At 48.3% G+C, this 26,133-nt stretch overlaps 2 protein-coding genes across 3 annotated transcripts in view; one reads left to right on the top strand and one right to left on the bottom strand.

The window, feature by feature from the left end:
- Positions 1-15,252, bottom strand: part of CSNK1G2 (casein kinase 1 gamma 2) — a 54,175-nt gene extending 38,923 nt beyond the window's left edge. The window contains exon 1 of one of the 2 annotated variants that reach the window (XM_083720564.1): positions 15,072-15,252. The gene's annotated coding sequence lies outside the window, so the exon portion shown is untranslated. The remainder of the gene's footprint in view (positions 1-15,071) is intronic. The other variant, XM_083720565.1, reaches the window with a different exon arrangement.
- Positions 15,253-21,798: 6,546 nt separating this feature from the next.
- LOC310835488 (uncharacterized protein) lies at positions 21,799-24,722 on the top strand. The gene is made up of 6 exons (XM_083720111.1): positions 21,799-22,828; positions 23,129-23,172; positions 23,307-23,383; positions 23,504-23,816; positions 23,920-23,996; positions 24,292-24,722. The coding sequence occupies exons 1-6, from the start codon at positions 22,548-22,550 to the stop codon at positions 24,340-24,342; spliced, it is 843 nt and encodes a 280-aa protein (XP_083576237.1). The 5' UTR covers positions 21,799-22,547; the 3' UTR covers positions 24,343-24,722.
- The last annotated feature ends 1,411 nt before the right edge of the window (positions 24,723-26,133 follow it).

Genomic DNA, 26,133 nt, shown 5'->3' with positions numbered 1-26,133 from the left:
ACGCTGGGAGTTGTAGTTCATGGAGGGGAATATGGTGTCTCCAAACAACTCTCTGCTTCTTATCAAACTACAGCTCCCAGAATGCTTTGCAGGAAGCTGCGGCCAGCAGGACTAAGCCGCTTCTGGAGAACCAGAGCAGCGCACAGAAACGCCGTTTACCTTCCCGCCGGAGCAGTACCTCTTTATCTACTTCGATGTGATTTCGAACTACTAGGTTGGCAGGAGCAGGGACCGAGCAATGGGTGCTCACCCCGTCGTGGGGATTCGAACCGCCGACCTTCTGATTGGCAAGTCCTAGGCTCTGTGGTTTAACCCACAGTGCCCAAGAATTGTGTATTAGTTCATGCTTATCAAAATAATAATTAAAAAGTGTTGTCGACCCCCCCCCCCAAATGGCAACTAGACATTCTGTTTTGGCGCCCATAACCCCATTTGGCTCCTAGCTTTTCTAGCCCAGTTTCTAACACTCCTTTGATGGATTTCTGCCTTATTTCTAGGTTACGCATTTTTTAATCTGTTTTACCAGGCTTCCAATTTCTGACAATTTCCCACGCTGTCCTTACAGCCAGCTGTTTTGTTTTCAGTGTTGCGGCTACAAAAGCAGGGGGCAAACAGCACACCAAAACCCAAGGCCGCAGCCCGGGTTCAAATCCCTGCTGAAGACCGCTGGGCGACCTCGGGGGGACGGTCAGCCTCCCTCTTTTCCACCCGGTCCCACCTCGCAAGGTTGTTGTTAAGGATTTAAAAATATACAGGCAGGGGAAATGACCATATATAGTCTTTAAAGAAAGCTTTGGCTAAAAATGTGGTATATATAAAATGAAGAGAGGAATAAAAAATGTGCCACGATTATGTTTTTTATGTGTGTGTTCATGCACTCTTGAAATTGTGCATTTCAGCTGGTGGGGAGGTTCTGGAGCTGCCTTTAGCACAGTTGATGTTTTTTCCAGGACTAATTCAAATGTTTGTGTGTTGACTGGAATAATTTCCTGCCCACAGCCTGTTGTGTCTAGAAAGCAAGCATGGCCAGACCCCCCTCCCCCCTCAGCCAATAAATATTAAAAGTCCCTTCTCCAAAAGCCAGAATTTTGGCAGCAGGCCAGCAGATAACCCTCCTTCCCTAATTCCCCAGCCACCTAAAAACACAGCAACGTTTATCCAGCGTTTCTGGGTTAAACTGATCATCCACTGCCCAGAGTGACTGGGGCAAACTTGTCTGATGTGTGGGGTACAATTACCATATTTTTTGCTCTATAAGACTCACTTTTTCCCTCCTAAAAAGTAAGGGAAATGTGTGTGCGTCTTATGGAGCGAATGCAGGCTGCGCAGCTATCCCAGAAGCCAGAACAGCAAGAGGGACTGCTGCTTTCGCTGCGCAACGATCCCTCTTGCTGTTCTGGCTTCTGAGATTCAGAATATTTTTTCCCTTGTTTTCCTCCTCCAAAAACGAGGTGGGTCTTATGGTCTGGTGCGTCTTATAGAGCGAAAAATATGGTATATTATTATTATTAATATAAGAATAATAGATTTTATTTATACCCCGCCCTCCCCGCCTAGAGCTGGGCTCAGGGCGGCTAACACCAGTAAAATTACAGTAAAAACATAATGGGAGGGCGGGAACCAATTTAAAATACAGTGGTACCTCTGGTTGTGAGCAGGAGCCGTTCCAGAGGTCTGTTCGCAACATGAGCAGAACGCAACACGCAGCGGCACATCTGCGCACGCATGGGTTGCAATTCGCCTCTTCTGCACATTCACATCACGTCATTTTGCACATCTGCGCATGTGGCGAAACCCAGAAGTAACTCTTTCCGGTACTTCTGGGTCGCCGAGGGACACAAGCTGAAAAAACGTATCATGAAGGAAACGTAACATGAGGTATGACTGTACAGGTTTAAAATGCGATTTAAAATGCAGCCTCGTTTGAAAAGTAGCCCATGGATCAAAACCATAAGAGGAGGGAAACATAAGGGTCAGACTGAGCCAAACCAAAGGTCAAGCGGAACAGCTCTGTCTTGCAGGCCCTGTGGAAAGATGTCAAGTCCCGCAGGGCTCTGGTCTCTTGGGACAGAGCATTCCACCAAGCCGGGGCCAGTACTGAAAAGGCCCTCGCCCTAGTTGAGACCAGTCTAACCACCTTGAGACCGGGGACCTCCAAAATAATGTTGTTGTTGTTGTTGTTAATGGAGGACCTTACTTCATAGAATCATCGAGTTGGAAGAGACCCCAAGGGCCATCGAGTCCAACCCCCTGCCAAGCAGGAAACACCATCAGAGCACTCCTGACATATGGTTGTCAAGCCTCTGCTTCAAGACCTCCAAAGAAGGAGACTCCACCACACTCCTTGGCAGCAAATTCCACTGTCCAACAGCTCTTACTGTCAGGAAGTTCTTCCTAATGTTTAGGTGGAATCTTCTTTCTTGTAGTTTGGAACCATTGCTCCGTGTCCGCTTCTCTGGAGCAGCAGAAAACAACCTTTCTCCCTCCTCTATGTGACATCCTTTTATATATTTGAACATGGCTATCATATCACCCCTTCACCTCCTCTTCTCCAGGCTAAACATGCCCAGCTCCCTTAGCTTAGAGACCAGGGCCCTGCGGGACTTGACTTCAGAGGAGGACAAGTACTTCTGGACACACTTGCGCCTTCCACCACCACTGACCCTAACCTCCACTGTCTATGCTCTGGTAACTTCTTGGCTAGATTACTGCAGATCACTCTCCTTGGGGCTGCCCTTGGAGATAACCCAATCACGCAGAATTTGGCTACCGGGATTAACAAACAGGATTAGAAGGTCTGAGTATATTGCACCAGTTCTTGCCTAAACTGTGCTGGTTACCCAGTTAAGTTTCCTGTTTGTTTCAACCTCTAAAAGACCTAGATGGCTGAGGACCCCTTATGCCTCAGGGGGGTCACCTCTCTGCCCGTGGACCGGCCTGGAATCTGCCTCCAAGTGATGATGGCGCCTGACATCTCCACAATTCGGGGATCCTTGAATCTGGACTGTTTTCGCACACTAATACCGCCTCCTGTAAAATTCTATCCGTTATCTATTATCCGCGCAATCGGAACGAATTTCTGGAGCCAAAATGCCTTTTCTGTTCATCCTGTTGGAATAGGCCAATATAATCACGGGATCAAGTTGACTTTTCCTCTTTTAAGTTCTCAAAGCTATTAAGCGAGCTCAGAGTTGTCCTCTCAACTAGCCAGATGTTTAACAGAGAATCAGCCAGAGTCAGTCCATCACTTGGAAAATAAGACATTAGACCCGCCTTGCCCCAGAATGGCAACTATAGACATTCTGTTTTGGCTACTGCAACCGTGGCCTTAAGGAGTCCCTTGGCTCCTAGCTTATATATCTGAGTTTCTAACCCTGAACCCACCAGCAAGCATGTGGCTCCCAGAATATTTTTGCAGTTGGGAACATGGTCCTCCTGCCAGAACAATATACAGTCATACCTCGGCTCCCAAACGCCTTGAGAGTCTAACATTCCAGCTCCTGAACAATCGAAAACCGGAAGTGATTGCTTCGGTTTTCAAATGTCTTTTTTAGAAGCCGAACGTCCGATGGGAGCTTCCTGCAGCCAATCAGAAGCCGCGCTTTGGAAGTCGAACGTTTCAGAAGTCGAACGGACTTCCAGAACGGATTCTGTTCAACCTCCGACATATGACTGACAGAATCATAGAATTCCGAAGCTGAGAAAGAACCCAGAGATCATCTAGTCCAAGGGTCAGCAAACTTTTTCACCACTGTCCCTCAAACCTTGTGGGGGGCCGGACTATATATATATTTTAAAATGAATAAATTCCTATGCCCCGCAAATAAACCAGAGATGCATCTTAAATAAAAGGATACATTCTACTCATGTAAAAACACGCTGATTCCCGGACCGTCCGTGGGCCAGAATTAGAAAGCGATTGGGCCGGATCTGGCCCCGGGGCCATAGGTTGCCTACCCATGATCTAGTCCATCATCCCTGGCTAACAACTCCCATCATCCCTGGCTAACAGGACCAGTGGTCAGGGGTGATGGGAACTGTAGTCCCAAAACATCTGGAGGGCCGAGGTTGCCTATGCCTGATCTAGTCGAACCCACTGCAACACAACTGCTTCCGTATTTTGCGCTGTACCCAAATGTTCTGCTACCTTTCCCAAAGGAACATCCCTGACACCCCCAAACCTTGCAAAAACAGGACGACCCAGAAACTCTCGACGGCCACAAGAGGGAAGGGAGAGACATGAATGCCGCCTCTGTCTCTTCCAGATGCTAAAAATCAGGCCAGCTCTAACTCCCCGCCTACCAGGATTCCTGGGCTCCACCTTTTCTAGACAAGCCAGTACACACCTGGTTGGAATATACAGATATTCATATATTATGCAGTGCAATACCGAAGGGAGTGACGAGATGTCACAATGGAAAAAAAGAAAGCACACACAAATCTTTAAGCAGCGCCATTTGGGAATCACAAAGAAAACAGGAAAGCACTAAAAATAACGAGCGCACACAGATTTTTGCAGCGCTGCATAGGCCAGGGGTCTAAATAAAACATGTCCCCGCCCATGCTGGAAAAATAAAGGAAGAGGAGGGTTTTGGGGGAAGGTGTGGTGAGGACAAGATGCCGTGCGCAGGATCCGATCGTCCCAGGAGGATTTCAGGTTCTCCAACCCCAGGGGAGAAGTCGGCAAGTCTTTTAAACAAGGCTCGGCAAATCTCTGCTCCCCAGATCTCCCGGGACGAACAATCAGAGGTTCTCTCCTCCGTGATATCATGAGAAGGAGCAAAACAAGCTGCCCCGGGATCTTGGGTCGCAGGTGGCGCGAGAAACACACTCCCTGCGACTCCCCTGCAAGGAACGGCGGCGGCTTTTAGGTTGCCTCCGAACATAAAGGCGTCATGATACACGAGTTCATAAAATGATGCACGGAATGCAGAAAGGTTTTCCTCCATCTCTCCCAACGCTAGAACCCTGGGCGTCCGACGGAGACGAATGTTCTGGTGCTCAGATCCTTCTCACTGGTTTCCCACAGACATCTGGTTGGCTGCAGTGAGAAGAGAATGCTGGACTAGATGGGTCAATTGGCCTGGTCTCCAGCAGCCAGGATCTTCTTGCGCTCTTGTGGAACCTCCACAGCCAGAGACAGTCTATCTGTATTCCTAGCTTCTTATGGGTATTTTGCCACTGGAGGACTAGACAGACCACTGGTCTGATTCGGCAGTCTCTTATGACGCTCTTATGTGCATGACGCCACACAAGGGATGCCCAGTCGCCTTGAAACTGGCAAAACCAGAGTTGCTTCCCCTGTGTCAAATTCTGAAGTACAGTGGACGCTCGGGTTGTGAATGTGATCCGTGCGGGATGCATGTTTGCAACCCGCAGCGGCGCGTCTGCGCATGCATGGGTTGCGATTCGGCGCTTCTGCACATAGCACAATTTAGCGCTTCTGCGCATGCACGACCGCCGAAAGCCGGAAGTAACCCATTTTGGTACTTCCGGGTTTTGTGGTCGGTAACACACAAAAAAAAACCCCTGAAGTGTCTGTAACCCGAGGTATGACTGTTTCTCCTTTTTCCTGAACAAATCATGTGTCTGTTTTGATTAAGCATTTGAGCAATACTCTGTTAAACCACTGAGCCTAGGACTTGCCAATCAAAAGGTCGGCGGTTTGAATCCCCACAACAGGGTGAGCTCCCGTTGCTCGGTCCCTGCCAACCTAGCAGTTCGAAAGCACGTCAAAGTACAAATAGAAAAATAGGTACCGCTCCAGCGGGAAGGTAAACAGCATTTCCGTGCGCTGCTCTGGTTCACCAGAAGAGGCTTAGTCATGCTGGCCACATGACCCGGAAGGTATGCGCCGGCTCCCTCGGCCAGTAAAGCAAGATGAGCGCCACAACCCCAGAGTCGGCCACGACTGGACCTAATAGTCAGGGGTCCCTTTACCTTCAACCAATTATTTCTTCCCTCCGTTATTTCCCCCTTGTTCCCTTGTGGCCCTGTTGAATACTGAACCACCTGTATTCGAGCTCTACACACAGGAAGGTAGAGAACGGAGCAATCACAGAACAGTGGGTTTGGAAGGAACCCCAAGCATCATTGTCTAGTCTAGCCCAACCCTAGGAGAAAAGTTTTAAGTAGGACGTAAAAAATGCAGTGGGTGAGATCTGGTTTCCAGCATCACAATATATCACCAGCTAAACATTGCAATATACCAATATCTGAATATATCACAATGTATGTAGAGGCATTGGCTGCATAGCACACAAAAGCACACACATTACAATTCGCGATACATTGCCAGGTCAAAAACTACAAAACGAATACAGTCATACCTTGGGTTACAGCCACTTCAAGTTGCGTTTTTTCAGGTTACGGACTGTCGAAACCTGGAAGTACCGGAACGGGTTACTTCTGGGTTTCGGCAGTCGTGCATACACAGAAGCACTAAATCGCTCTTTGTGCATGTGCCAAATCGCAACCCGCAGACGCACCGCTGCGGGTTGCAAACATGCATCCCGCACGGATCATGTTCGCAACCCGAGTGTCCACTGTATCATGATATGGACTTCAAGCCAGTTTTGTGCATCCAGTCTAGCTCTTGCAAACCCGTTAGTGGAGGTGTTTAAAAAGGGGGGGCATTTTTTGGGAGACGCTGGCCTTCCCCTCTGCACCACAAAGCTTTCGTTCCGCCATCGTAAAAGAGGACTAATGGAGAGTCGGAGGGATAGCTCCACCATGTTGCCCCTTCGCAGCCCTCATTCCTCAGCTGTTTTTGCAGGAGCGCTTGCAGCCCCCCGCCCCGGAGAAATGCGATGCCTGCAATTTGGCTCAGGGCGGCTGTGAATGAGGCGTTTCATGCATGCTGTCCGTGCAGGAGAGCGGCCGACAGACATGCCTGTGTGCTCACGCTCCTGAAAGAAAAACAACGATTTGCAGGACACGCAGATACGCTACCGGTCTCTCCAAACAGGCTCCTAGCTAGAGCCAATCAGGAAGTCTAAGAAACTGGAGAAAGCGAAAAAGAAACCCAGTGCCATTCTCAAACTGGCAGCGCCGCTTTCGAAGCAGCAAAGTCTGCCATCTTGGTTCAGCCTGGCGCCCAGCACCGTCCGAATGCATCTGTGCTAGAAATCCCCCAGGCGCCTGGCGTGTTTCCAGTTGCAAACAGGTGGAGGCCTCCAGGTGCTTCCTGTGAATGCCTTACCTGCCCACCCCCCCAAAAAAAACCCTGCACACATTCCACTTCTCTTTTCTCGCTTTCTGCACTAAGTTTTCCTAGACCAGGTTTATAAATAGCTGTCTGCCTTGCAGCATGTCAGGTCTACCTCCTGGCAAACTTGAATTTGGAAGAAGATTGGCACTCCCATTTCTTTTCTAAGGAGGTTGCAAGGTTGCTCTTGACCTGTCCCTAAAATAATGGTGTGGTGTTTTTAAAAAAAAAATGGCCAAAAAAATACTGCCACCGTTCTTTGTCAAGCTTGAGCACTGCACTGTGTGGGGCAGCCCTTGGAGAGTGTCTGCAAATTCCAGATGGCTCAGTTTAAGAAGGATGTGGACAAGCTGGAAGGTGTGCAGAGGAGGGAGACCAAGATGCTCAAGGGTCTGGAGACCAAGCCTGATGAGGAACGGTTGAAGGAGCTGGGAAAGATTAGCCTGGAAAAGAGGAGACTGAGAGGAGATAGGAGAGCATGGAAGATGGAGCTAGCTTGTTTCCTCCTGCTCTGGAAGGCAGGACCCAATTTACAGGAAAGGATATTCTGACTAAGTATCAGGAAGAACTTTCTGCATGTAACAGCTATTTGACAGTGGAACAGGTTCCTTTGGCCAGGTGATGGACTCTCCTTCCTTGGAGGTTTTTAAGCAGAGGCTGGATGGCATTATCTGTCATGGATGCTTGAGTTGAGATTCCTGCATTGCAAGTGTTCAGGGCAGCTGTTTACCAGCTCCATCTGGTACGCAGGCTGAGACCCTACCTGCCCGCGGACTGTCTCGCCAGAGTGGTGCATGCTCTGGTTATCTCCTGCTTGGACTACTGCAATGCGCTCTATGCGGGGCCACCTTTGAAGGTGACCCAGAAACTACAACTAATCCAGAATGCAGCAGGTAGACAGGTGACTGGGAGCGGCCGCAGAGACCACATAACGCCGGTCCTGAGAGATCTGCATAGGCTCCCCGTATGTTTCTGAGCACAATTCAAAGTGTTGGTGCTGACCTTGAAAGCCCTAAACGGCCTCATCCCAGTATCCCTGAAGGAGCGTCTCCACCCCCATCGTTCTGCCTGGACGCTGAGATCCAGCTCCGAGGGCCTTCTGGTGGTTCCCTCCCTGCCAGAAGCCAAGTTACAGGGAAGCGGGCAAGAGGGCCTTCTCGGTAGTGGCGCCCACCCTGTGGAACGCCCTCCCACCAGATGTCAAAGAGAACAACAACTACCAGACCTTTAGAAGACACCTGAAGGCAGCCCTGTTTCGGGAAGCTTTTAATGTTTGATGCATTACGGTATTTTAATATTTTGTTGGAAGCCGCCCAGAGTGGCTGGGGAAGCCCAGCCAGAGGGGCGGGTTATAAATAATATATTATTATTATTATTAGTAGTAGTATTGAATTAAGATTCTATGATTCTAAGACAAGGGCTTTGGAAACAGGGACTTGGCCATGATGACTGGGTTTCCCCTCCTTTCCGGCTTGATTTTCGGTACAGCGCAAAAGTATTTGAAGGAACAGATTCACCAAGAACCACGAAGCAAACCATCAATGGAGAGGCGTGGAGAAAGGCTTTTGGAGGCTTTTTGGGAAGGGCCTTTAAGTTGCTATTGGTTGACACCATAAATTCATCTTCCAGTCTGGTACCTTCCCCACTTTTGGAACTCACTGCCAATGACGCCTTCACTTGATAAAACAGTTTTGTTTAGGTAATGCTGACATGTGCTTTAACCTGGTTTTTCAGCTTTTCGGTGATTGTAATTTTAAAAAAAACCTCACCCGGGTCACTTCATTTATTAAACTTTGCCGAGGTGGCTTTACAAAACTCGGCATGTGCGGGGCAGCTGGCTGGAGGCGTGGAGAGGCTTTCAAACTTTCGGCCAAGGAGTCTCTGCTGCAAAGCCAGCCGCTCCCAGGGAGCTGCCTTATAATACAGAGTCAGACCCTCTGCACTGACTGGCAGAGTATCAGAAGGCATCGGAACGCAGCCCTGTATCAGGAAGCTCGGGTTCCAAAGAATGTTCGCAAACCGGATCACTCACTTTTACGGTGTTTGGGAGCCAAAGCGTTCAACTTGCAAGTTGTTTTGGCTCCCAAACACCGCAAACCCAGAAGTGAGTGTTCTGGTTTGTGAACATTCTTTGGAACCCGAACGTCTGGCGCAGCTTCCGATTGGCTGCAGGACAGCCAATCAGAAGCCGCACTTTGGTTTCCGAACGTTTTGGAAGTCAAACGGACTTCCGGAACAGATTCCTTTCGACTTCCAACGTACGACTGTAATTATTCTCACCAACTGCACTGTAAGGTTCCAGGCCTGGCAGTTCTAAAAACCAGGAGAAAAGGAATTGCCTTACCAAGTTAGTCCATCTTATTCAATATTGTCAACACTGACCGGCAGCAGCTCTCTCCAGAGTTTTGGGCAGGAGACCTTCCCAGCACTACCTGGGGAGATAAATGGGACCCTCTGGACAGGGTGAGAAACTCAGATATATAAGCTAATCGCCAAATGGCACCTTAAACCTAGGTTAAGTCGCCACACTGAACTGTCTAGGCATGATTCTCCCCCCAATGAAATACAGTGGTACCTCGGGTTAGGTACTTAATTCCTTCTGGAGGTCCGTTCTTAACCTGAAGTACCACTTTAGCTAATGGGGCCTCCCGCTGCTGCCGCACCGCCAGAGCACAATTTCTGTTCTCATCCTGAAGCAAAGTTCTTAACCCGAGGTACTATTTCTGGGTTAGTGGAGTCTGTAACCTGAAGCGGATGTAACCCAAGGTACCACTGTAACACTAATCAGTGCTTTTTTTCCCCTTAAAAAAATGTTTAGGGGTATTCTCATTTTCCTACTCATATTGAAGTATTGTCCCTCAATGAGGCCAAACTTAAGATTCACAAAATGTTTAAGGGCATGTGTACCCCTGTGTCCCCCCCAGAAAAAAAGCACTGATACTACTACAGTAATACCTTGGGTTACAGACACTTCCCGGTTTCGGGGGTCGTGCATGCACAGAAGTGCTAAATCACGCTTTGCACATGTGCAGAAGTGCCAAATTGCAACCTGCACGTGCGCAGATGCACCGCTGCTGGTTGCGAACGTGCATCCTGCACGGATCACGTTCGCAACCTGAGCATCCATTGTACTACTACTACTAATAATAATACAGTTGTACCTTGGATCCAAAACGCCTTGTGAGTCGAACGTTTTGGCTCCCAAATGCTGCAAAACCTGGAAGTGAGTGTCCCAGTTTGTGAACGTTCCTTAGAACCCGAACATCCATTGTGGCTTCTGCAGCTTCTGATTGGCTTCAGGAACTTCCTTCAGCCAATCGGAAGCCGCATCTTGGTTTCCGAACGTTTTGGAAGTCGAACGAACTTCCGGAACGGATTCCGTTTGAATTCCAAGGTACCACTGCAATAATAAAATTCCTTTTCATTTCAATTTCATTTCATTTCAATTTGTGTAACTCCTTTCTATATTACTATACAGAAAGTGGTTTATGAGCTGAAGAAACCACAGGACAGGCAGCAAAGATCACACACCTAATAAGCATCTGATCCAATACAAGTGGAGGCTAGGACTTGCCGATCAGAAGGTCGGCGGTTCGAATCCCCATGACAGGGTGAGCTCCCGTTGCTCGGTGCCTGCTCCTGCCAACCTAGCAGTTCGAAAGCACGTCAAAGTGCAAGTAGATAAATAGGTACCGCTCCGGCGGGAAGGTAAACAGCGTTTCCATGCGCTGCTCTGGTTCGCCAGAAGCGGCTTAATCCTGCTGGCCACATGACCCAGAAGCTGTACACCGGCTCCCTCAAGCCAGTAAAGCGAGATGAGCGCCACAACTCCAGAGTCGGCCACGACCGGACCTAATGGTCAGGGGTCCCTTTACCAAGACAAAGTCACAATAACTTTACAGAATAAACAACTTATAGAAAACAAAGCAATGTCAAATAAAGCTATATTCAACAACCCATTAGAATGTAACAGTAAACCGTAAAACGCTTTTTATATTAAAGGGGGAAAATTGCAAAGCGGTTGACAACACATTAAACCGTCAAATCAAACAACTCAGAATAAAAAAAAAACCCAAGCTTCCAGGAAAATATTTCAGATCCTTCTCTCAGGGACATTTGGCTTCCCCCCCATTGATTTACCTACTTAATTTATAGAGCTGCCCTATAGCAGGAGGACTCTAGGAAGGCAGGGTGGTGTAGTGGTTAGAGTGTCGGACGAGGACCTGGGAGATCAGAGTTCGAGTCCCCACTCAGTCCTGAAGCTCACTGGGCGACCTTGGAGTCTCAGTCACAGACTCCTGGCCCACCTCACAGGGTCGTTGTGGGATTAACTGAGGAGGGGGGTGGACCATGGACTCCTTGGAGAAAAAGATGGGAGAGAAATGCAATAAATAAGCTCTTTTGCTTCCCTGCTGAAGGAAGCTGAGGGGGTGGAGAAGCCAGAGGGAGAGGTCAGTCGCAATCCTGGCACCCAGAAAGATCTCGATGTGGTTTAATGTTTTCATGTGTTGTCAACCACTCAGAAATGAAAGTAATAATAACATGTACCATTGCAAAAAAGAAAGATGGTGCCTGGACATTCTGTTGTGGTGACAACAAGCTGGGTTTAAGGTGCCATTTGGAGATAAGCTAATATATTGGCAGGGACGCGGGTGGTGCTGTGAGTTAAACCACTGAGCCTAGGGCTTGCCGATCAGAAGGTCGGTGGTTCGAATCCCCGCGGCGGGGTGAGCTCCCGTTGCTCGGTCCCTGCTCCTGCCAACCTAGCACGTCAAAGTGCAAGTAGATAAATAGGTACCGCTCCGGTGGGAAGGTAAACGGCATTTCCGTGCGCTGCTCTGGTTCGCCAGAAGCGGCTTAGTCATGCTGGCCACATGACCCGGAAGCTATACACCGGCTCCCTCGGCCAATAAAGCGAGATGAGCGCTGCAACCCCAGAGTCGGTCACGACTGGACCTAATGGTCAGGGATCTTTAATATATCGGTGTTCTCAACCCTGTATCAGCTGATGCCACAGAACTAGAAGCAAGTCACGGTTTCCCATGCGCAAGTGCTTTTAAGCTAACCACTGTGGAGCAGGAGATTGTAATGCGCCTCTCAGACTGAGCCTACCTCGCAGCGCTGTCAGGAGATTTAAGAACCACGGCGAAACATAAGCAGTGGGAAGAGGCTTAGCTGATGGGAAAGGCTGTAGCTCTGCGACGGGGGGTGGGTTCAGCCCCCACCTTCCTGTTTAAAACCACAAAAACACTGAGGACTAGAGTCTTAACTTACTTTCAAAGGAAGTGGTGTACCTTAGTGGTAAGAGGACTTTCTTTGCATTTAAAAGGGCATTTCCAGGCTCAGCTGGCAGAGGTCCCTTGCCTAAAACCCCAGAGGGCGGCTGCCAGTCAGTGCAGCAGGTGAATGGTTCGACTCTGTCAAAGGCAGTGTGGTGTAGTGGTTAAGAGCGGTAGAATCGTAATCTGGTGAGCCAGGTCCGCGTCCCCGCTCCTCCACATGCGGCTTTCTATTATTCCGTGTATTGCAAATGTTGAAGCCCTGGGTCGTGGGTTCGAATCCCACACTGGGCAAAAAGATTCTCGCATTGCAGAGGGTTGGACTAGATGACCCTTGTGGTCCCTTCCAACTCTTTAAACAATTTCCCTTAGCCTGCATGGGAACAAAACAAAACTTCTCCAGTGTCTTGTCAAGCTGTACAGAAAAAATAAAGAAATATTCCTAAGTGAACACGGCTGGCCTCATAAGCCAACCCCTTCTTTCAGAAGTTCCTAAACACATTTTATTTTTGAAACTGTTTCTCGGCATTTCACTCGCGAGGAGGAGGAGGGAGGGGAGAATCTGATGTATTTCCTGGTCAAATGTTCTCCTGCCAGAAGGATTCTCACGCTTTGGTTTATCCGTTCCAGAAAGGCCTTGCCAGAATATAACAAGACCCAAGATAGTGACTTTGCAAACACAGTTCCGGGCAAATAAATCAGGGTTTTTATATATACAGCCTGCCTAACAAATTGCTTTAAAAACCTGCCACGAAGACACTTTGCGCGCACACACACAGAAGCAGAAACATAACAGGTTAGTGCTTGGAAAATAAAATTACAGAGAGAGCAAGAATCCAAATGGGTGGTCCCCTTCGCTCGGAGCGCCGCAGGCCCCAGAAGGAATTCCTCCCTATTCCCCCATCTCCAAAACCCACGAGACATTTTGATTTTTGACTGTCTGGGGGCAATTTAGGACGATAAGCAGAGAGGCAGAGAGAGAGAGAGAGAGAGAGAGAGAGAGAGAGAGAGAGAGAGAGAAGAGATGTTCCCTGCATAAAAAACCCCAAGGATTCCAAATCCCTTTATATGTTTCACATCAAAACACTTTGGGGGGGGGGAGGCTCTTTTTGGGAAGTTGGTAAGTGGCAGGATGAAGAAAATATGCGAATAAAGAAGGAGTTCTTTGCTGTAATAACAAAACAAAAGACTTGCTACAGATAACAGAAGGTTCCAAAGGGGGAGGAAAACAAACCAGTATTGCAACAGTTAGATTTTCACTTTTTCTTTTTGCAATGGGGGGGTTGCTTTCCTACTAAGGAGGGATGAAAGAGAAACTCTCAATGAGGAGGAAGAGAAAAGACAAGGCCTGGTCTGAGATGGGTGGAAAGGAAAAAGAGTTGGATTTGCCAACCTGGGGGTTAAAATGCACTCAGCTACAGCTGCACTGACCCTCATTCCCCCCCCCAAAAAACTCCCTTTTTTGTTAAAGGTTCATTTCATTTCCTCCTTTTGTTTCCCCTCCCCCTCACCTCTCTTTTTCCCTTCCTTTTCCACGAACACACCCAAGCTATGGATGTTGCTAACCTACTGTTTTGGAAAAAGGGACTTTGGGGGGGGGGGTTTGAGAAAGAGGCCCAGTTCCCACAGGGAAGAAAGGGGGAAAATGATAAAAGTAGACTCCCAAAATAACAACTGTTTAGGAGGAATTCTTCCTTGCAGTTGCAATCATCATCATCATCTCATTTCTGTTTCAAAAGATAACCCTCCAACTTAGAAACCCTCCACAGTTCAGGAGCCACTTTCCTCTGCTCTTCAAATTGGGGAAGAAAATTTAAAAAGTTTTTTTGGGGGGGTTCCCAAAAAAGCACTGAAAATATAATACAGCTTAAGCACTGCTCTTTGTTTTGCAAAACGAAAGAAAGAAGACAAGGGAAGTTCAGAGCAAAACAAATAAGTAGGCCTAGGTCACTGTTACTTCTTTTTCTTTCTTTTTGGGGGGAAAGAAAAAAACGAAGAACAAGCCTCTCTCCCAATTCACACAAACACGTGTCTCTGTCCCACACAACCAAAATCCCCTTTTTTAAAAAATGGTCCTTTAAAGTTGGAGAGGGGCTGGGTATTTTATGAAATTCCCTCCAACCTAAATGCAAATCCCCCCCCCACAAAAAAAAATAAAATATAAAGGTGAGGCTGCGAGGGTGCTTTATTTATTCCTTGGGTGGGAGAGAGAAATTGGGGTGTGTGGGAAAGAGAAATGCAACAGGACCAGCAGGCCTCTCTCCCCCCCCCCTTTTCCAACTTTAACTCACACCCAGCTAAGCCCCCTTCCTTCTCCCCTCTCCCACCAATAAATTCCTAATAAAATGTCTATCAATGTGTTGCAATACGGCTGGATCAATGTGCAAAAAGATTAAGACCCCCTTGGCCCAAAATGCAGCTTCCTCTTTCCTACCCCCTCAAAAAAAAAATTGCATTGCTGGTTCTTTTTCTGTCCCCCCCCCCCCCAAATTGCACCTATATAAAGCAATGCAAATGGGCCCCCCCCCTCCAAAGCAAGAATTAAGCCCTTCCCAAATTAACCCCCCCCCAAAAAAAAGACTCACCTGGCTTTCTTCCCCCTCCCCCTGGCTCCTCAGGGGTGGGGGCCCCCGGGCCTGCCCCCCTCCAGGCGCCCCATTTGGTGCTCCGGTCTCTTCCAAGCTCTTTCGCCTTCTGAGCAGGGAAGGGACGGCCGGGGCGCCAGCGGCGTAAGGCCCCGCGGCGCTCTATGGCGCTGACGTCACGCCGCCGGCGCAAGCCGCCTTGGTGAATCCGGGGCTACGTTCCGGAGCTGGCTTAGGCGACTCGGGCTCGCTCGCTCGCTGGCCCTCCGGGGGGGGGGCCTCCGCGCAGGCGCAGAAAGGGGCGGGCGGGAGGGGAAGAGGAAGAGGCCGGCGGGCAAAGAGGGGAGAGAGCGGTGGTACTCTGAGAGACACTTCCGGATTCCCGTTGGACGGCGGGGCACATCGTCCATGTGCGGGGCGAAATCGGGAGCATTCGGCCTTTGGAATAATTCCACGACCAGAACTTAACCCATATGTAACTCTGCTTATTTTAGGCGCTTTAATCTTATGGGTTATTTTTATTCCATTTTTTAACTTCCATCTCTTGTCATATAGTTGTCTCTTATTTATTGAATATTTGCAAACGAATTGTAAACAGATAAGAACATGGGCAGGATTATTGTAACAACCTGCAGTTTCACAGGAGTGTATATTTAAAGTAGATGAATAAATGAACAAATTAAAGTTAATTTGAATGTGCAAATATTAAAAATAAATATTAAAAAAATAAATTTAAGGAACTGCAGAAAGAGGGGGAAGGGAGTTGAGTTTTGAAATGTTGAAATGACTGTAAAATTATTGAAACGTATAAACCTGAAAATAAATAAATAAATAAATAAATGTCTCTTGTTATTTATTGTTATCTCCCTCCCCCATCTCTCTCTTTGTGTGTGTGTGTGTGTGTGTGTGTGTGTGTGTGTTGTTAAGCTATGGGTGAACATATCAGACGACACAGCGATTCTTCAAAGCAGCTCTTTATTTGAAAGCTGGAACAGAACTGAACGGAACGGAACAGCCAACAGCTCAGCCAGCCTGCTTTTATAGGCAGCCACATTGTAGCAACAACAACCCAGAGTTTCCCTCCTAAATTAACTGACATGGACCTGAGTGAAAACTATACACACACACACACACACACACACACACGATACTACTGGTGGTCAGGTGGAGAACTTCAATACAGAACATATGTTGTTCTTGTTGTTTAGTTGTTTAGTTGTGGAAGGAGAGTCGACCGCCTTCTGAGGAATTTTCCTCCCACTGTCAAACAGCTCTTGCTGTCAGAAAGTTCTTCCTGGAGTCGGGATCTCCTTTCTGGTTGCTTGAAGCCAGGGCTTTTAGATCATAGAATCCTAGAGTTGGAAGAGACCCCAAGGGCCATTGAGTCCAACCCCCTGCCAAGCAGGAAACACCATCAGAGCACTCCTGACATATGGTTGTCAAGCCTCTGCTTCAAGACCTCCAAAGAAGGAGACTCCACCACACTCCTTGGCAGCAAATTCCACTGTCGAACAGCTCTTACTGTCAGGAAGTTCTTCCTCATGTTTAGGTGGAATCTTCTTTCTTGTAGTTTGGAACCATTGCTCCGTGTCCGCTTCTCTGGAGCAGCAGAAAACAACCTTTCTCCCTCCTCTATGTGACATCCTTTTATATATTTGAACATGGCTATCATATCACCCCTTCACCTCCTCTTCTCCAGGCTAAACATGCCCAGCTCCCTTAGCCGTTCCTCATAAGGCATCGTTTCCAGGCCTTTGACCATTTTGGTTGCCCTCCTCTGGACACGTTCCAGTTTGTCAGTGTCCTTCTTGAACTGTGGTGCCCAGAACTGGACACAGTACTCCAGGTGAGGTCTGACCAGAGCAGAATACAGTGGCACTATTACTTCCCTTGATCTAGATGCTATACTCCTATGGATGCAGCCCAGAATTGCATTGGCTTTTTAAGCTGCCGCGTCACACTGTTGGCTCATCTCAAGTTTGTGGTCAACCAAGACTCCTAGATCCTTTTCACATGTACTGCTCTCAAGCCAGGTGTCACCCATCTTGTATTTGTGCCTCTCATTTTTTTTTGCCCAAGTGCAATACTTTACATTTCTCCCTGTTAAAATTCATCTTGTTTGTTTTGGCCCAGTTCTCTAATCTGTCAAGGTCGTTTTGAAGTGTGATCCTGTCCTCTGGGGTGTTAGTCCTCTGGGGTGTTAGATAGATCGGTTGGATAGAGTGTGGTGCTAACAATAACAATAACAGTAATGATACCGATCTTATTCCCTGCCCATCTGGTCAGCCCTCCCCAGCCACACTGGGCGGCTTCCAACAGGAGAATAAAAGCACAATAAAACATCAAACGTTAAAAACCTCCCTAAACAGGGCTGCCTTCTTATGTCTCCTAATGCCGCCGGCCCCTGAGATATTGACAGGGCTGCAGGGTGTGGCTCTCATATCCATGTCCGGAGAGACAGGGAGCAAAACATCTCTCTCTCCCCTTTCCCCACCCCATGCATAATGGCAAGGGGTCTGTACATTCAGCTGGGAAGAAGGTGGTGGGAGTGTGGAGCCCAGCCAGGGGCTGGCTGTGGGCAGGATCCTTGCACTGCCGGGGGTTGGACTAGATGCCCCTTGGTACCCCTTCCAACTCTGCCATGCTCTGATTCTCTCGAGCAGCTGAAGGAATGGGCGGGGGAGCAAGATGCAGAAGAAGGGGAGGCACAACCACACCCCCCAACAGCCCTCTCTGGCCTGACCCACGGGGGCCTCATCCCAGCACACTTTGACCCCGCCTGGTTTTATTTTTCTTCATTCAGCTGCCGGACAACCCAGCAGCCTGGCCCCTGTCTGCCAGCTGATGTCACAAAGTGCTGCTTTGCAAGCAAGCCTTATAATGCCCTGCAAGGGGGATGCCTGTCAGATGATGGTGAGAGATTTGTAGAGAAAATGAATGCTGAAGGTAGGAGGCCCAGAGGAGAAGAGGGGCATATTATTATTATTATTATTATTATTATTATTATTATTAGCGTCACCCGTCACTGGCGCACGGGGCTTGGCTCCTTGGCTTGACTTGTTGACAGCTGTCGATAGCTTGCCAGGTCCCTGCCTCTCAGCAATGCAGCTGTGCAGAATCAGCCCCTTTTCACGCTGCAAGAGCCCCAAATGGATGGTGTGTACACAGCCTTTCGTTTTAGGGGAAAGGCTTCTAGCGGGCTACAGCTTTCACGGGGCAGGAGCCTAGTGAGATTTATTTTTAATTATTTATCTGCATCATCGCTGCATGTGACTCTTGATAAAAAGTAAAGAATTCCTTCCAGTAGCTCCTTAGAGACCAACTAAGTTTGTTATTGGTATGAGCATTTGTGTGCATGCACACTTCTTCAGATACCTTCAGATATCTGCATGCACATGAAAGCTCATACCAATAACAAACGTAGTTGGTCGCTAAGGTGCTACTGGAAGGAATTTTTTTTTTATTATGTTTCGACTATGGCAGACCAACACTGCTACCTACCTGTAACTAGAACCTTGACAAAAAGGTCCCTGCCCCGAGGGGCGTAGAATATTTTGTATGACACAGGGAGGGAACAGAGAACGGTTGAGGTCCAGGGTGGATCCTGAGTCCTCCTGCGACACATAAGTCAGAGTCTCTGAGTTTAGACTTTGGGATTCCCGGACATTTCCCCATCAGCTCCTTCTTCCCCTTTTCTGCGATATGGCAATGGAGGTGATGCTATTACAGTTCCAAAGGGAATGTCAAGCAGGGAGGGAGGGGGAAGAGAGAGAGTGGGATTCTGGTGAAGACGGAAGATGGAAGGAGGCTTGGAAAGGGAGTTTGAAGGGGGGCAGGGGAGAGTCGGTTGAGAGCGGTGGGTTCTAGAAGGGGGCCCGAGGGGGGGGGCTGGAGCTGAGCTGGACTGAGAAGCAGCAGAACAGCCGCCATTGCTATTGCTGTGAGAATGTGGCGGCAGGAGGATTCGCTTTATTCAGGTGAGCTAGGGAGCCAGGGCTTGGCTTCTACAGAAATGGTACCTCAGGTTAAGAACTTTGCTTCAGGATGAGGACAGAAATTGCGCACTGCTAAAGCCCAGATGCCTCACACCCACCTCCAAGCTTCACAGAACTGGGCTATGCCTGATTATCATCTCCCCAAACAACTAGTTGTTGTTGTTGTTGTTGTTGTTGTTGTTGTTCAGTCGTTTAGTCGTGTCCGCCTCTTCATGACCCCCTGGACCAGAGCATGCCAGGCACTCCTGTCTTCCACTGCCTCCCACATTTTGGTCAAACTCATGCTGGTAGCTTCGAGAACACTGTCCCACCATCTCATTCTCTGTCGTCCCCTTCTCCTTGTGCCCTCCATCTTTCCCAGTATCAGGGTCTTTTCCAGGGAGTCTGGAAAGCTTCAGGATCTGTCCTTCCAGTGAGCACTCAGGGCTGATTTCCTCCAGAATGGAGAGGTTGGATCTTCTTGCAGTCCATGGGACTCTCAAGAGTCTCCTCCAGCACCGGAATTCAAAAGCATCCATTCTTCGGCGATCAGCCTTCTTGATGGTCCAGCTCTCACTTCCATACATCAATACTGGAAAAACCATAGCTTTAACTATACGAACCTTTGTCGGCAAGGTGATGTCCTTGCTTTTTAAGATGCTGTTTAGGTTTGTCTTTGCTTTTCTCCCAAGAAGCAGGCGAGTTTTAATTTCATGACTGCTGTCACCATCTTCAGTGATCATGGAGCCCAAGAAAGTAAAATCTCTCACTGCCTCCATTTCTCCCCATTCTGTTTGCCAGGAGGTGATGGGCCCAGTGGCCATGATCTTAGTTTTTTTGATGTTGAGCTTCAGACCATATTTTGCACTCTCCTCTTTCACCTTCATTAAAAGGTTCTTTAATTCCTCCTCACTTTTTGCCATCAAGATTGTGTCATCTGCATATCTCTGGTCTCTGGTTCCTCTGCCCCTTCGAAATCCAGCTTGCACTTCTGGGAGTTCTCGGTCCACATACTGCTTAAGCCTGCCTTGTAGAATTTTAAGCATAACCTTGCTAGCGTGTGAAATGAGTGCAATTGTGCGGTAGTTAGAGCATTCTTTGGCACTGCCCTTCTTTGGGATTGGGATGTAGACTGATCTTCTCCAATCCTCTGGCCATTGCTGAGTTTTCCAAACTTGCTGTCATATTGAGTGTAGCACCTTCACAGAAGCTTCTTTTAAAAATTTTAATAGTTCAGCTGGAATATCATCACTTCCACTGGCCTTGTTATTAGCAGTGCTTTCTAAGGCCCATTTGACTTCACTCTCCAGGATATCTGGCTCAAGGTCAGCAACCACACTACCTGGGGTGTACGAGACATCCATTTCTTTCTGGGATAGTTCCTCTGTGTATTCTTGCCACCTCTTCTTAATGTTTTCTGCTTCTGTTTGGTCCTTACCACTTTTGTCCTTTAATCTTTGAACGAAATGTTCCTTTCATATCTCCCATTTTCTTGAACAGATCTCTGGTTTTTCCCATTCTATTGTTTTCCTCTGTTTCTTTGCATTGCTTGTTTAAGAAGGCCCTCATGTCTCTCCTTACTATTCTTTGGAAATCTGCATTCAATTTCCTGTATCTTTCACCATCTCCCTCGCATTTTGCTTGCCATCTCTCCCCCGCTATTTGTAAGGCCTCATTGGACAGCCACTTTGCTTTCTTGCATTTCCTTTTCATTGGGATGGTTTTCGTTGCTGCCTCCTGTACAATGTTACGAGCCTCCATCCATAGTTCTTCAGGCACTCTGTCCACCACATCTAAATCCTTAAACCTGTTCCTCACTTCCACTCTGTATTCATAAGGGATTTGACTTAGATTGTATCTTACCGGCCCAGTGGTTTTTCCTACTTTCTTCAGTTTAAGCTTTAATTTTGCTATAAGAAGCTGATGATCTGAGCCACAGTCAGCTCCAGGTCTTGTTTTTGCTGACTGTATAGAGCTTCTCCATCTTTGGCCGCAGAGAATATAATCAATCTAATTTCGATGCTGCCCACCTGGTGATGTCCATGTGTAGAGTCGTCTCTTGTGTTGTTGGAAAAGCATGTTTGTGATGACCAGCTTGTTCTCTTGGCAGAACTCTATTAGCCTTTGCCCTGCTTCGTTTTGAACTCCAAGGCCAAACTTGCCAGCTGTTCTTTTTATCTCTTGACTCCCTAATTTAGCATTCCAATCCCCTATAATGGGAAGAACATCCTTCTTTGGTGTCATTTCTAGAAGGTGTTGTAAGTCTTCATAGAATTGGTCAATTTCAGTTTCTTCAGCACCAGTAGTTGGTGCATAAACTTGGATTACTGTGATGTTGAAAGGTCTGCCTTGGATTCATATCGAGATCATTCCATCATTTTTGAGACTGCATCCCAGTACAGCTTTCGCCACTCTTTTGTTGACTACGAGGGCCACTCCATTTCTTTTACGGGATTCTTGCCCACAGTAGTGGATATAATGGTCATCCGAACTGAATTCGCCCATTCCCGTCCATTTTAGTTCACTGATGCCCAGGATGTCAATATTTATTCTTGCCATCTCATTTTTGACCACATCCAGCTTACCAAAGTTCATGGTTCTTACATTCCAGGATCCTATCCAATATTTTTCTTTACAGCATTGGCTTCCAGGCATAGCCGTAACTGAGCGACATTTCAGCTTTGGCCCAGCCGCTTCATCAGATCTGAATCCACTTGTACTTGTCCTCCACTCTTCATCAGTAGCATGTTGGACGCCTTCCGACCTGAGGGGCTCATCTTCCAGCGTCATAACTTTTATATGCCTGTTGTCTTTGTCCATGGAGTTTTCTTGGCAGGGATACTGGAGTGGCTTGCCGGTTCCTGCTCCAGGTGGATCATGTTTGGTCAAAACTCTCCACTATGACCTGTCCATCTTGGGTGGCCCTGCACGGCATGGCTCATAGCTTCTCTGAGTTATTCAAGCCCCTTCGCCACGGCAAGGCAGTGATCCATGAAGGAGCCCAAAGCAACTACTCTATTCCAAACTTATGCACTTTATTATTATGCGTTGGCAAAAGACTGTTCTGAATTTGTAGGGGACACCTCTAAACCCTAGAAAGAAAGAAATGGTAGGATATGGACGATTTGGAGTATTCAGGGAAAGGGGCCTAGCAGGCCTCAGCTTGCACGGGGCAGGAGCCTGGAGAAATTACTTTCCTGTTATTTCTTTGCGCCATCACGGCGTGTGACCCTTGATCAAAAGGTTCCTGCCCCGAGGGGCTTACAATCTTTAACAGGACACAGGGAGGGAACAGAAAAAGGTTGAGGTCCAGGCTGGATCCTGAGTCTAGGTCTCTGAATTTAAATTTTGGGATTCCCGGACATTTCCCACCTGTAACCTCTTCCTCTGTTTTTTATTTTCCTTTCTGTCTCCTAGGACAAAAAAGGCTCCTGAGGCGGCAAAGCATCAATCAACCATTGGAGATTGTGGTAGGTTAATTCCATGGGAATCCATTCCCCACATGTGCAGGGAGGTCATGGCGCTGACCTGCGTGAAACAGGGCTGGGTTGGGGGGTTGCAGGCCGGTCTTGCCCCAGCTCCTCGCCCCCTCCTTCCAAGCCAGGGGTCAGGCGCCCAGGCAGGCGCAGACTGGCAGCCTGTGGTGACGTGGGCATGGGCAGCCTGGCAGGGGTGCTTATTCTGCCCCCCTAGAGAGTACAATGTCCTTATTCCTTTGCAGGGCCGTGGTTTGGGGAACCAGCAGCAGCCCAGCGGTGCAGGGAAACCCAGCAAAATCCAGAGGTATGTTGTGACCTTGTGTGGCAGGGGAAATGTTTCCCAGTGATCCCAGGCCGGATTTAGAGATTCTGTACTTTTATGAAGAGGGTTTCTCTGTAGTCCAGGCAGGGCCCTAGCTAGGGGGTGGAGAGATGGGCCCCCGCCAGGGGCACAGGTGAGGGGTGGGGCACAAAATTGCCTCAAAAAGATGTCCAGAAATATGTCTAAGTATATAGATGATAATAATAAATATTATCATCTATATATTTATTTGGTTCCAACTCCTCCAAGCAATCAGACTAACAGAACTTGTTTCTTCCTTAGGCGAGAGGCCCGCCAGTACGAGGGGGGAAAGGCTCCCACTTCAGGTAAGTGGAAATGCCAACAGAGTGCCCCATATATTAGGAATATATTCCTTCCTGTGTCCCCCCTCCCTCATGCGCCAGACTGGTGCTGTCATCTGGGATCCAGACGCTTGCTGATTCCTCCGTTTCCTTTGCAGGGAGGGAGCCTTTCCCCAACGTCTACTTCGTGCTGGCGAAATCCCTGGAGGCACGTGGCGAACGTGGCAAACATCAGGTACTGGGACAGAAGGAAGGGTCCTTGTGGAACTTCTTTTGGGGGGTCATCAAAAATGGGGCAGTAGTTTTTCATCTGCCCCAGCCCCTTCTCATCAGATGTTTTCTGCTTCCTCCACAGGACCACGCCTCCAGGGATGAGGCTCCAGCACCTGCTCCCGGGATCAAAAATGACAGACCATCGCGGCGGTTCCCAGTGCCTGATCCTGATCCTCGCCTGCCTCACCCTCCGTCGGTTCTCCGTACGGGCATGGCTCCTTCCCGGCCGTACTTGGCGCAGAAGCAGCAGTCAAGGTTTCCCCCCATCAAAAACACCTCAAGGGTGATTCCGGAGCCGGGGGAGACTTTGGCTGCTGCCTCTGTGCCAGGCCGGTTGGGGCGGAGCCCAGATGCCCGTACAGAGGAGTTCAGGGTGGGGCAGTTAATAAGATCAGGTAGGAGGAAATGCCCCCTTCCCAGGTCCCCACCCTCCTGCCCCAGACTGGGGCTTGCGTGGCTGGGAGCCAGGCTCCGGCTGATGTCCCCTTTGTTTTGCAGCGAGGAGAAGGTTCAGCCTGGGAGCTGCCACATCCTGGGAGGGACTGGAGCCGAGACAACGGTCTCTCGCCTCACAGGTAAGGGGACAGGGGGGGTTATTGCTTTGCCGCTCTATGCTTTGCCGCTCGCGATTTGCGGGTTTGGGGGGGCGTGGGCAGGTGGCACGTCGGAATGTCACCCCCTTCAGGATGGCACTTGGGGCAGCCCGCCCCCCTGCCCCCCATCGGTACGCCCCTGGCCACAAACAGGATTTGAGCCCAAGAGCCCTGTGCTCACCTGGGACTTCCTGCAACGACTTCTTGAAGCCCCGTCCCTGGTCGTTTGGTCAGTGACAGACCATTCACACATTCAGGGATTCCTTCTTTCTTGCAGGGTATGTCTTCTGCACCGCTGTGGCTGCTGCTGAAACCCCCCCAAAAATAATACAGGTAAGAGGGAGAAGGGAGAATTTGCATGGAGCGGGGAGAACACCCTGCTCCAGACTTCCAGACCAACTCTCTGACTTAAAATCATGGCATTCCTACGAGAGTTGGTATCAAAATAACATGGAAGCAGTACAGAAATGGATAAGGCATTTGATAAGGAATGCAGTGCTCAAGGTTTGGGCAAGGAGGACAGACTAAAGCAAATCTTCTTCTCCCACAGGCCAGTCGTGCTGCCCTCAGAGAGCGCCACTTGGAGCAGAGTCGCGTTGACTGGCCAGCGTCAGTTTTTCCGCCAGTGGCAACCGCCTGGCCTGGGTCAGCCATGATAGCAGTGTGTCGGTTGCAGATGCCTCCAAAAACAGGATGATCTTGCAACTGAAAACAGAATTCCTCCCATTGCTGAGTGTGTCGTTCGTCTCGGAGAACAGTGTGGTTGCCGCTGGCCATGATTGCTGCCCGATGCTCTTCAACTGTGACGACCGTGGTACCCTCACCTATGTCTCCAAGCTGGACATTCCCAAGCAGAGCATACAACGCAATATTTCGGCCATGGAACGTTTCCGCAACATGGACAAGAGAGCCACTACGGAGGATCTCAACACTACTCTGGAGACGCTGCATCAGAACAGCATCACCCAAGTGTCTATTTATGAGGTGGACAAACGAGATTGCCGCCAGTTCTGCACCACTGGTATTGATGGAGCAATGACCACCTGGGACTTCAAGACATTAGAGTCCTCTCTGTTCTCTAGCAAGACAACTCGTTCTGGCACCTGCACAGACTTGAAAAGGGATGGTGAAGATAGGTCATTTTTTGAAGCACTGAGAAAATGACAACTTGGTGGATTTTGTTCCTTTTCCTTTTCATCCCCCAATTTTGGTGAAATGTGTTGGTTTGAAAATCAGCTGTGATTGTGGTATATATTTGGCTTTGTTTTTATTATTATTATTATTGGTTGTTGCATTCCATTATTTGCCAAAGCTGCTCCTTAAAATAGTTTATTGCAGGAAGTATGAATCACTAACTTAAAAGGGGAATTTTGTGTAAACATGTCTGCTAGAACCAAAAAAAAAAAAGAAGAAGAAGAAGAAAAAAAGCAAGTCGTGCTGATAACTCTGTATCTGTTTCTCCTATGGGAAAGATTCCACCTGGAAACTTCGGTGAATTTCTGAAAAGTTTTTTTCTTGGAAAATGTACAACTAGACTATGACTCAAAGAAGCACAGCTCCCCCCCCCTTACCCCAACAGCTTAGGGAAGGCTTGGGAATCACGGGGGGGGGGGGGCAGAATGTCTTCCCCCCCAGTGTGTGTCTGTGTGTAAACAAATTCTTAGTCGGCTGACAAAGTGCGTACTTTTTTAACCTAAGAAAATCTTGAATATTTAAAATAAGAAGAAGAAGAAGAGATAAAATGAAATAAAAAGCATTTACCAAAAAAAGAAAAGCCATGGGTGTAAGAATAAATAAATATGATCACTCCGCCAAGAAATAATAATAAATTCTAAGCCTTTTCCGCAGTTTAACTCTGCGCTATGTGAATAAGTTGTTTCTTTTTCTCTGTCCTGTGTCTCCCAACATGCAGCTTCACTGAGTGTCTACGAGTTCCGGTGTTAGATATTATATGTAAAACTGGGGCTGGTTTTACAGCGCAACCCATCACCAAGGGATTCAGTGTCCCCTGAAGTACATTAACAGTCAGAGAAAGATGGATGGAGGCAGGAAACAGTTGAATCAAGGCAGATCTTTATTTTCCAGTTGCAACAGAGTCCCCCCCCCCACACCTTTGCTG

The sequence above is a fragment of the Podarcis gaigeae genome, assembly GCF_964106915.1.
Source record: "Podarcis gaigeae genome assembly, chromosome: 18".
Classification (NCBI taxonomy): Eukaryota; Metazoa; Chordata; class Lepidosauria; order Squamata; family Lacertidae; genus Podarcis; species Podarcis gaigeae.
The sequence above is the reverse complement of the archived record's forward strand: the minus strand, read 5'-3'. Positions and strand labels throughout refer to the sequence as shown.

Coding starts and splice junctions, on each gene's coding strand:
- LOC310835488 (XM_083720111.1), top strand. CDS start 22,548: ATGTGCAGGGAGGTCATGGCGCTGACCTGCGTGAAACAGGGCTGGGTT. Junction 23,817..23,919: donor GGGGCAGTTAATAAGATCAG/GTAGGAGGAAAT, acceptor TTTGTTTTGCAG/CGAGGAGAAGGTTCAGCCTG. Junction 23,997..24,291: donor AACGGTCTCTCGCCTCACAG/GTAAGGGGACAG, acceptor TCTTTCTTGCAG/GGTATGTCTTCTGCACCGCT.